This window comes from Aquarana catesbeiana, linkage group LG02, assembly GCF_042186555.1.
Source record: "Aquarana catesbeiana isolate 2022-GZ linkage group LG02, ASM4218655v1, whole genome shotgun sequence".
In the NCBI taxonomy this organism is placed as follows: domain Eukaryota; kingdom Metazoa; phylum Chordata; class Amphibia; order Anura; family Ranidae; genus Aquarana; species Aquarana catesbeiana.
Genome location: NC_133325.1, coordinates 105,110,681 through 105,122,790, shown reverse-complemented (window position 1 = coordinate 105,122,790; position 12,110 = coordinate 105,110,681). Strand labels below are relative to the sequence as shown.

Genomic DNA, 12,110 nt, shown 5'->3' with positions numbered 1-12,110 from the left:
TGAATGTGAGTTAGGGACCTTAGATAGTAAGTTCCTTGAGGGCAGGGACTGATTTTATTTATTACAGGTACTTGTATAGCGCCATCAAATTTATGCAGCGCTTTAAATAAATATTGTACATTCATGTACAAAATATATTTAAAGCGTTGCATAAATTGATAGCACTAAATAGGTACCTGTAATAAATAAAATAAAGATTACTGTTTTGGAGACCCCCATCTGTTCCTACTGTTCACTTAGATTAGAGGAAATGCAGTCTGTGATGTTCTTGCTGACCCATATTACAGACTCTACCTCCCTGTATACTAACAGCATTCTAAGCCCCGGTTCACACAGGGGTGGCACGACTTGCAGGTCGCCTCACCGAGGCGACCTGCACACGACTGCCACGGCGACTTGCAAAACGACTTCTGTATAGAAGTCTATGCAAGTCGCCCCAAGTCGCCCCCAAAGTAGTACAGGAACCTTTTTCTAAGTCGGAGCGACTTGAGTCGCTCCTATTAGAACGGTTCCATTGTACAGAACGGGAGGCGACTTGTCAGGTGGCTAGGTCGCCTGACAAGTCGCCCCTGTGTGAACCGGCACTTAAGGTAGGCAGTGTTTAGGAGTTGGGAACACAATGTCCAGATGCCACGGGCACTAAACATTTCTTCTGTAGCAAGCATTTTCTTATACTTACACTAAGGCTCCATTCACATTTGGAGCAACTTTGATCCGACTTTACATTCTCTGGACCTAAGTCGCACCAGAGTAGTACAGGCACCTTTTCAAAATCGATGGAAATTTTCTGAACGGGTGCCAACGCAAACAGTAAGAAAAAAGCACACTTATCCTTTAAATAAGGTTCTTGAAGTTTTGCAGCTAAGAATGAAAACGCTTTTAGATCAAATAAGCTTGTCATATACCCCAGATGATTCTGACTCTGATCTCTCTCAGCTTCTGTAAATTTAGATTGTAGTAGCACATGGTTTCTTTAGTTTATAGTACCAAGGGGTGAGAATTGGCAAGGAGACCTTTTTTTTTTCATCCAATTTTCTTTGGACAACTAAACAAAGAGTAACACATTCTTATAAATGTATGCAATGAACACATTGCATGATGATCATAAGGGAGAACTTTATTGCACAGCAGATACTCACGTAATACTTTATACAACATGTGAGTGCTGGCCGCACAGTGGTGACAGACAGCCTCTCCTCTACCGGCAGTGTCCTTGGAGACAAAGATGTGTAGATCGTGTAACATGGCTCAAGGCAATACAGGAAATATATCTATCTGATCAGGACTTCTCTAGACTATCTGCAGAGCACTGGAGGAAGGTGTATTGTCAAAGGTTATACAAACTGAATTAAGTTGGATGCTAGTGGGACTTATTGAATTTGTACTATAAAGCTTTAGACACTGGTAAAGGATGAAATAAATCTTAGAAAAACACTACTGGAGTGACCTGATTTTTTTTAAATCAGAAACATACTCTGAGTGATTAAAAGCCAAGCTGGGAAGAGGCGGACGGCCAATTATCATTGAGAAGCCATTATGTTACAGTTCAGTCCCTTGCGAGTAAGAGAGTATGTTCCATTCCCTCAGATGGCTCTTACTGGCCTTGTGCAAACTGAACAATACCTTCTAAATAAATACCATTAAATGAAATGTTCCTAATCCCGTCCTCACCTGCCCTTGGAAGATGTGTTATACAGAAAAAGTGTGGGCGTTAATAGAGCTAGCGCAGCCTAAGCGTAGGGCAACACATGTAATCAAATCTTCATCTCTGAAAGATTTACCTACTTGTTGTCCATTTCTTTAGCAGCACTCTGAATATGAAAAAAAAATTGAAATTGAACATTAGAAACAAATAGTTTTAAAGGAAAACATTTAATTTAATATGTTTATGTGTGCCCACTAAAGAAGGTGTTATAAAAGTGGACATTTGCTTGTTTAAAAGCCACCCTCTAATCTGACTGATTGCCACACCAGGTATTTGGCTCCATGCACACTGGAGCTCAAAAAAGCTTTTTCTGGACGCCAGATTGCTGGCTGAAAACGCTGGTTGAAAAACTCACTTCTAACAGCGTTTTGTACTAGCCTTAGCGTTTATAGGCGTTTTTAATAAAAATTACACAGGAGATACTCCAAAAATCCCACAACGCATTCCCAAACTCCCACAATGCATTGAAAAAAATAGAACGCCGAACGCCAATTAACGTACGTTTGAGTGTTTATGAGCATTTATGGGCGTTTGGCTTTTTTTTGGTCAGAAAAACGGCACTTTGAACGCGATTTTATGGTGTTCAGAGAACAGCCCATAAACTCCACTGCCGATAAAAGCTAAAAAAACGTCCATGTGTGCATGGACACATAGGATAGTGAAGTTTATGGGCTGTTAAAAAAAAAAACTCAAAAAAACGGCCGTTTATGAGCTCCAGTGTGCATGGAGCCTTAAGCTGATAAAGGAGTATGCAGAAAACCACTGTTACAAAGGAATGAAACTGCCACTCTGATAGTCCTTATGTATCAGCCATGTAACCAAATACTGAGGCACTGGTGGCATGACATCACTCCTCTGTAGTCCTTTGAAGGAACTGTACCTTGAAATGAACCCCTCACACTCTCAAGTATGATAAATTGGTACAACAGCTGTAAGGTGTAAATACCATATTTGCTTTAAATATAGCTATCCAGCAGCTGAGCCTAGCTGTGTGCATTATGCTAAACTTGACTTGGAAAGAATTTAGAGCTCTGCCGATATGCCCCTCATACATTCCTCTGTGCTTGTCCCTCAGAACCATACATCTCCCAAACTGGAATACAGCATATGGCATGTACCTAGGTTTGGAGGCACCTATGGCATAGAAAAGGACACTTTTCTACTTCCCTACCATCCATTTATGGAACACAGGAAGTCTTTAACCTTCTGGTTATAGTGCTGCCTACAGGAGGATTGAACACTAGTTCAAAGTAAAACTGTAGGCCAGTCCATGATAACCCCTCTTACTACAGCATGTCTAGCTTCTTTTGCTAGTGTCCTAGAAGGATTAATGTCTTTCTCTTCAGCTCTGCTGTGCTAAAACCCAACCAGTTTATTTTGCTAGCACATTTTTACTGTTCTTTTTTTTTTTTTTTTTTCATAAAAACAAGACTCTTCTCTAAATCACTGCTGCCGTTTTTCTCTCCAATTGCAGGTATTTGGCGCGGTGGCCCTCAGACTGGCTTTTGTCATACTATATCTAGATCCCCTGAACTGGTTGTTGTGGGGTTAGTCTAGAAGTGGGTTCCACATGGGGAAATTTGTTTTTGCTGTAGAGCACTTTCCAGGTCAGTAGTCACAGGCATTGCCTCTGTCTCTGAAGACTCAATGAGTAAGCTGGTCGGGCAGCTACCTATTTACATAGGTTGTTGGGTGCCTATTCCTAGTTCCCACTGGTTTTACCCGCAGAAGGGGTTACTGCTGTGGAATTAGGCGCTGACACCATTTGCTAGGAGGAGTGTTGTGCGGGTTTCCTTCAAGCTCTTTTCCACTGTACAGTGTTGAAGAAGTATATCCCTATGGCCGCTGTTTCTTGCAAAGAGCCATATAGAACTTTGATCTGTTTCTGCTGGCCCGTACATGACTAAACAACTTCCCTATAATGAGTTGCAGTCTACTGCTTTTACTTCCAAATTAAAGGAGACCTTGTCGGCACTTATCGATGCTTAGTGCTTTGAAGTCTGAGGATCAGCATGTTTGTTTTACCATTGCTGTTTTAAATATCTTGAAGCCACAAAGACTTTCCCTTTGCACTCACTTTTCCAATGATTTCCCTATGGAAATTGGAAGCATTCTGATAAGTTGTGCTGATTCGTTCTGTATCCAATTTTTGGGGATTTAGTTAAGAAGTGGATCTGGCTTTCTCTAGCCTTAACAAGGGGCTTACTATTCCAGTAGAGCATGTGGGTGTGTTCAAGGACTCAAATAAGTGGGCTTGTTCTCGCTGGCAGGTCCTGTCCTTTACCTGATCCTAGCTGTAACTTTACTTTGTCAAACCATGGCTGACTGGATAAAATTCCCGAAAGAGATCTGACCACCGCTATAACTGTTTGCTGGAAGCCTATTGTCTCATTTCCCATATGTCTCATGTCGGTACATATGCAATAGGTCACCTTGGCTAAAGTTCTGGACTGCATAAACCCTCATGTGTAAAAGAAGAAAAAAAAAAGGCCTGGACTCCACATAGCCTTCAAGAGTCAGTATCTTTTCAGACCAGCTCTTGGTCTCTGTGTGCTGCATATTCCTCATCAACAAAAGCCCAAGGGACAGTGTCTCGTAGTCCATCCAAAAAGTCTTGCACTTATTCTACCAGATAATTCAACAAGCCTTTCTTTATATGAAGCTGTACAACCACTATCTAGAGCAGCAGGAAATTGTTAACCTTTGTGGATGCTTGGGCAGCTTGCATGCATGGATGCCTGGTGGTATCCCAGAGCTATAAACTGGAGTTTCAAACCTTCCCCCTACTCAATTTCTCACTTCCAGCTTTCTTATGTCACCGCATGGATAAGCAGATGTCTATCCAGTACTCTTGGGTTTTCTGGCCCAAGAGGGCCATTGCCCCTGTTTCTGTAATGGAACAGTTTTGGAGGTTTTACTCTAGCCTGTTCACTGTTCCCAAAGGGGGAATTTGCCCCATCTTGGATCTCAAGGCTCTGGATGTCTTAATGTCCAGAATTCTGAACAAAAGCCACCAGATTAGTCCTTGCTTCTCTTCACTGGTGAAACTTTCTGCCCTCTGTGGACATTAAAGATGCTTATTCACATGTCTCTATTTTCTAGCACATCCGCAAGTCTTACACTTTTCTGTGGAGCCCCTACACTACCAGTTTGTGGCCTTTCCCTTCAGCCTCTTGTTTGCACTTCGGGTATTCACTCTGGTGCTGGCTCCAGTATTCGTCCTGCTGCACTCTTGTGGCACCCCTCTAGTTGTGTCAACAGTCAGCGAGGGCTCCTTTGGACAACATAACTTTGACTGTCCAGCTGTTACAGTGATTTGGGTGCATCCTGAACCTTCAGAAACCATTACTGAGGCTAGAATGTTCTTTCCGCAGGACAAATTGAAGTCTCTCTGTTTTGACTTCTCCAGTCCAGAAACCATCTGATTTTGTGCTTTTGCTTGAGTTTCCTCAGTCTGATGGCAGCCTGATTCAGGGAAGTTTCCTTTGTCCAGTTTCACTCCAGATATCTGCGATGCAACTTTCTTTTGTTGTGGGACAAGTCTATCCACTCTCTGCACAGACTGAATCAGTTAATGCCGAGGACCAGATTGTATTTGGCTTGGTAATCTCTATTCATTAGGGGGATTAAGTTGATATATACAGATCAATATGGGTACCTGTAAGGGTAATTGATACCTAAATAACTGATTTGAATTACTATTAAGAAAATAGTGATGTGTCACCTTTCCAGCTTGTATCTTAAGGTATTTTGGTAATTCCAGATGGACCCTGAAAGGGTGCACCAACTTCTCGTTCCACCATCTCTGGGTGGCTTAGACCTTCATTCAAGCAATTGGTCTCAAAACAGGGTTCCACTCTTTCCTGTCATGATACTCTCTACTAGATTTATGAGTGTTTATTTATCTTTTCCAATTCCTCAGGTTTGCAAGGCTTAGCTTTTGTTCACATGTTCTCAAAGTTCTACCAGGTGGATGTTGCTGCCTCATCTGATGCCAGCTTCATGCATAAGGTCCTTCAGGCAGTCCTTTAATGTGCAGGTAGCCCCCTGTTCTTTGATGTTTTCTCTGACCTGTAAATGATTGTTTTCAGAGTTGCACATCCCTCAGTTCAACTGCTTTGAGATGTCCCTAATGTTAAAGAGATCCTGTGTTCCACAGTGAACGAGAAAGAAATAGTATTTTTGGACTCACTGTAAAATCCCTTTCTTGGAGTCGATTGGGTGACACAGGTCCCTCTCTGTATTTATGATCATGCTTTCGGTATTACTTTACTACATACTGAGGCATGCAGATACTAGGAGGTATGATCCTGGGTCTGGTCTACAATTTATTTTTTTGCCACTGTCCAGTACTCCTGTAGGTGGTGGTATAACTCGAAGGTTGAATTCTTGTGTCCATCAGTGGACTCCAAGAAAAGGATTTTACAGCGAGTACAAAAATCCTATTTTATTGCTTAGCGTGTCTCCGTTACTTCCTGTTCCTGATAATGAAAACTCTCTAATGAGAGCAGAGACAGGTATAACAGCCTGATAGAAATTCTAACATTTCTCGCTCCATGTTTTGGATGGAGCTGGTTTTACATTTAACCTTTGCTAAACAGGAATATTTCTGTTGTTGAGCTCTAATATTTTAGTATGTCTAAGATGGTATGGGAAAAGTATTTACTTCCACATTGTACAATGTACTTCATACGCATTATTATATATCACGGACATTGGCAATTTGCATTTGTTCATTAAAATTAAACCTTTCCAAATTCCTAGTCAGAATTTGTCCTCAATGGTTTTAATACATTTGCTGAACAGTCTGACCCTATGTGAGATTTGTTTTGAAAATTACTATATAAATACATTATATTTATGTACTTATAGAGCCCTGTGGACAATGTTTCTGGTAATCTTTCACCAATCAAGGATCCTGATCGGCTACTCCAAGATGTTGATATTAATCGCCTCAGAGCTGTAGTGTTCCGTGATGTGGTAAGTGTGCTTATTTATTCTGTAGTACTGTACTGACATTTGATACTGCACTGATGATATTGGGTTATTGAGTTAAATGTCTGACCCCAGAAGTGAAGCTTTATTGTATCTAATATAACAGTGTAGTTTGGGTAAGTAATTTAAAGGAACAAATCCCCCCAAGGCTCATGGTTTGTTATATAAGGAAATGATTCCAGGCGGCTGCACTTCGAAAAATCCTTTTATTGAAGCTTCACATGACAAGTGGTTGACAGATGGAGCAGGGGACAAAAAGGTAGACGCGTTTCGCGCAAATGTTAGCGCCTAGTCATTACCTCTGCTAACATTTGCGCGAAACGCGTCTACCTTTCTATCCCCTGCTCCATCTGTCAACCACTTTTCATATGAAAAACAGATAAAAGAAAAAAAGGCGCCTCTAAGTGCAGAAATAAAAATTTTAACATTCCCAAAAAGGATTAAAAACACTTACAGGATCAAGGCTGGTTAAAAGCATATCATATGATCATAATATATGAAGCAGGTGATCCGGCATCAGGAAGTCCCAGTGTTTCACAAATTTCCAGGGATATCGATATGCAGCCGCAGAAGGTCCCACGGTAACCAGCAGGTGGACACCCCAGGCTTGGTGAACACTGGTGAGACAATCGCGCCGTCTGAATCAGCGTAGAGCATAGATCCCGGAAATGACGTCTGCGGGAGGGGACGACAACCAGCTTGGACCGCAAACAGGAAGTGTGTCATCATTTTGGTCTATGCTCTACGCTGATTCAGACGGCGCGATTGCCTCAAGCAAATGTGGTTTTCTATTTGAGCCCCCATGTCCCTGACCTAAAACAGGTCTGTTATGCTGGCCTCCATACACACAGCAATTTTTAACCAGCTTTTAATTGCAAAAATCAATGATCAATGCACCCTTCCAACAAGAATTTCCATCAAAACCATAACTGAAACAGAAATGTCAGTAACAGTTCAAGATTTTGATCAGCTGCCCTAGGCAGACTTGAATGAAGATGCCCTTTTCTTCAAGCTGTGCTTCTTGTGTCATGCTTGTATTATAGTAAATTTTACTGTTAGATTGCACTATTGGAGGCAGCAACTGCTTAGCATTATACGCTGAGCTACTTCTCAGTCCTGTGTACCAACAAACAAAAGCAAAAAAAGGTTTTCAGAGACTGTCACTTTCTAAAGAAAACATTCAAAGCTTGGTTATTGCAACAGAAGATGCTGAATCTCTGGTGGCTGAATGCCCGAACTCTGCTGTCGTCCAACAATTTAGCCTCCAGCAAAGTCATTCGCTTTTAATATTGCCTACCCTGTTGTGCACCGTGGTTCCTTCTGTGGGTCCCTATGCAACTATAGAACTTAAGAGTGATGAAGGGCAGGTAGGTTGAGCACAGCAGATGGGACACAAGTGTTTGACACTTACAGAAGTGTTGAATGCTGAAACTTCTGCTGGGCAACACTACAGCATATAAACCTGCAGCCTGCTAAAGAGGTATAATAAACTTTCAGTAGCCAAGATTTTCAGGGTTTTTTTTTTTAAACTGACAGCATCACTTTCATGTTTCCTGAACTATAACCAAACTTTTATCATCCTCTGGAGCCTTTTAATCCTATGATTTTAAGCCATCAATGTCCAGAGGTGGACAGAAGAGGGGAAAAAAGGAAAAGGTAATCCCGATTTTTGCCTTGGTTTGGTGCTGCCCCCCGTCCTAATGCCAAATGCACTAGCATGCAAATGCTACAATTGCAGATAGAGCACTGGTTGGCTGGTGATTAGTGGCTTTGACCCATTTACTTGTTATTGCAATTCGAATTTGCCCAAAAATAGTCAAAGTTGCAGCATTACTATAAACCTAAATTTAACAATTAACCCCTATGCATTGCCTTAAAGTGGTTGTAAAGGCTCAAGGTTTTTTTTTTTTTTTCGCATGAAGGTAAAAAACCTTCTGTGTGCAGCAGCCCCCAGCTCCCCCAAATACCTGATCCCCATCTCGATCCAGCAATGTGCACGATAAGCGGCTCTCCTGAGTCTCTTCCGTCCTATTGGCTGAGATAGCTGCAGGAGCCATTGGCTCCCAATACTGTCAATCACAGCCAGTGAGCCAATGAGGAAAAAGCAGGGCTCAGCTGTGCTTAGTGTGTAAATGGATACACAGCGGCTCGGGAGCAAGCACTTGGGGCACTTGGCAGGAGGGAGGGGCCAGGAGTGCCTGCGGGGGACCTGAGAAGAGGAAGATTGGGGCTGCTCTGTGCAAAACCACTGCACAGTGCAGGTAAGTATGACATCTTTGTTATTAAAAAAATCCATAACACTTAAAGCGGAAATAAACGGCCTTGGCTGATTTTTACCTATATGTACAGTAAATATCTCCTAAATGTGCACTGTTTAGGAGATATTTACTTGTGAAGCAGACGGTGATGTCCCCGGGTATGCCGTTTTTTCAGAGCCCTGTGCTGTGAACAGCGACTCACGCATGCTCATGAGTGACATCATTGCGGCTCCTCCATTCAAAGGACCACAGCCTGTGAATCCGGAAGGAAAACCAGGTGAAGATGGAAGCTCTGTTAGGCTTAGTTTTAAGGCAAGTTTCACATAATGTGCTAGTATGCGATGCATACTAGCACATTATAACATTGCCTTGCAGGAGGATTTTTTTTTTCTTTTTTGTAACAAGTTTTCTACCACTTTAACTTTACCCATTAACATTTAACTTAACTCTAACATTTAACCCTTTTCAGCACTTTTAATCCTATTTTAAAATTAATATGTTCTTGAATAAAAGGTATAATTTTAATATACTATGTTTTATTTGATATGATTCTATGTAGCACCTGAGGAGTCCCAATGCTGCTTGTCTGGGATGGTGGTGCATATTGACTTATTTAAGCCAGCCTCCGCTAATGTTACTTAAAATTTATCATTGGTAAGACCTTGACTCTTCCTATTCTGCCAGGCTTACAGGCCCATATGTGGCTATCCATGGCTTTTCCTTTGTGAGGATGCGCTGAAAAAAGTGCAGATGTTGTGTGCACTCAGCTATTTATTTCTGTAATGCTGATTTGTTAGATCTAAAGCCTGTTATTTTTCATCCTTTTTATATAATAAACTTCTTCAACATATCCTGTGGATTTGCATTTCTACTTGTGGCCAGTAGACTGCGCTGTAGAACTATATTATGGATTTCTAGAACTATTCTCCAATACCCCTTGGAAACATTGAGCTGTCTATTTAATTTGCTCTTAATACAAGTACACTATTCCTGTAGTGTATTAAACAGATGTCTACTGACTTCCCATTTTTTTCTGAGCAAGGAGTACATTTTTTTAGTCTAATAAAGTAGATCTCCAGGCGGATATAAAACAATATTTTAGTCCACCTATGGTTATAAAATGTTTTTTTTAAATTAATCTGTGAAAAAAAAAATCTAATTTGGTAACATGCATAAAGTGCAGGTACTTGCACATACCTTTTGGAGTCCTCACCATTACCCTCAAATTCTACTACTAATATTTCTTGGAAATCTCTCCAGAAATTAGAATTCTTTAGGCCATCGGGCTCCACACTGTATTGTCAATGTAACATGTTTTCAGGCCTTGGGAGCTGGATTACAGGGTGTTGACATGGAACTATGGGCAAAATTACATATAAATGACAGTCTGTCACAAGTATTAACAGCAGTTTTGAGTTGACTGAGTTCCCCTAAAACATACTTTTATTACCTGCCCATCCTGCCAGTAGATTTTTTTTCCTATTCCTTTAACAGGGTGACAGCTGTTCATCCTGCAGTGAAATTGTTCTGCAGCATTGTGGACAGGGCAATTTTTAATGGCAATTAAAGCGGAACTAAAGTGAAACCATAAAAAAAACTGAGCAGGCAGGTTTTACATTGCAGAAGAGACATGCAAAAGACATGCAACTGTCACTTTTTGCTGGATAAAAGGCATGTAAAAAAAGAGAATTCATATACTAAATAGAATCATTACAAGTGATAGTGTACCTAACCCAAGAACAAAGATTTAGTACATTGCAGCTTACCAGTCCTTAGATTTGCTTGCTGCATTCGTTTTTTTTCCAGGCTTTTCCTTTATTTTCACCTACTATTCCTGCCAGGAACACACTTCCAGCCCTAGGGTGACAACATTGTATGATAAATAACATAGGTCACCTATATGCATTTCAATTATGTACAAACCTTTTACTTTGCTCAAGTTAACCATATAGTGCAGCTTGTTTACCTTCTCCCTGCTCCATTTTGTATTTTTTTTGCACTCAATTAGTATCGAACAAAGACAATCTTTTAAATTTCAGGTAATATTATTCGGCAGGGTTAAAATTAATGGCAAATATGTTTATATCTTTCTATTTATATGCTTAAAAACAATTTCAGTTATACATAATGTACAAGGATGCAATTTGCCTAAACTCGAAGTTGGGGTTTTTTGTTTTGTTTTTTTATCGGCAGAAGGGAATATAAAGAGAGCATACATTTCTAGTCCACTGCCCCACGTAACCCCGCAGTGTTAATGCCACAATGAAACGTAATCTGTGAATGGAGGAGGCAGAACTGTCTGCCTGGCATTCATTCATAGAACTCTTTTCATTGCTGGAAGCTATAGTACAGCTTCTGTGAATTGTGAAATCAGGCTTTAGGCGATAATGCGCTAGAAAAGCTTTTATTAACATGTAGAGAATTTGGAGAACTTTACTTACAGTGAACCTGTGCCCAGACTAACCTACAGTATATACATATTCTGAATAAGCTGTAGAAGCACTTTAAAGCAAACCCTCACCTCTATAGGCATTGTGGAGAAATAAGTTCATGACAGAAGCACTGAAATCTTAGGGGTTTTTTTTCTTATTATCTTCTATTGCACCAGAGCCTTTGCAAGGGGCCTGCTCTCCAATGTAAATACACTGCAGGTATTTCTAAGCTGATATAAACCAGCTGGAACCCAACTTCAGAATCTATGCTGTGATTTTTGAAAAACAATTGCTTTGCAGCACCAACAGCTAGAGAGGTCAGTGATGGCTTGTTAGGAAAATAATGTAATATCTGTAGTCTGGGCCCAAATGCACTGTAAACTTTTTTTGTGCTTTGTGAACCGAATTCAAACCTCTAATAAATATAAGAATGAATAGTGGCGCTACTATTCATTCTTATATTTATTAGAGGTTTGAATTTGGTTCACATGTTTCCTTTTTTTAAGTGGCAGCTGTAGAATTGTCTTTGTTCATTTCCTAGAGCGCAGTGGTGGGATTACAGGTATAGGCAGATTCACTTGTAAACCAATAGTTTGAATGTTTTGTGCTTTGGGCAAAATGTTATTTGTCTAAACTGCTCATAGCAGTCATTAGGTTGGATGCATTCATGAATCTTGTTCGCTTTCTTCATCGAGTCTCTAGCTGGTTTAGTTATAATCA

General features: G+C 40.6%; 1 protein-coding gene across 9 annotated transcripts in view; it reads left to right on the top strand.

The window, feature by feature from the left end:
- Positions 1-12,110, top strand: part of NBEA (neurobeachin) — a 919,734-nt gene that overhangs the window by 464,701 nt on the left and 442,923 nt on the right. For all 9 annotated transcript variants that reach the window (XM_073613318.1, XM_073613319.1, XM_073613325.1 and 6 more), the window contains one exon: positions 6,578-6,685. In XM_073613318.1, coding sequence (XP_073469419.1) covers positions 6,578-6,685 — 108 coding nt within the window. The remainder of the gene's footprint in view (positions 1-6,577; positions 6,686-12,110) is intronic.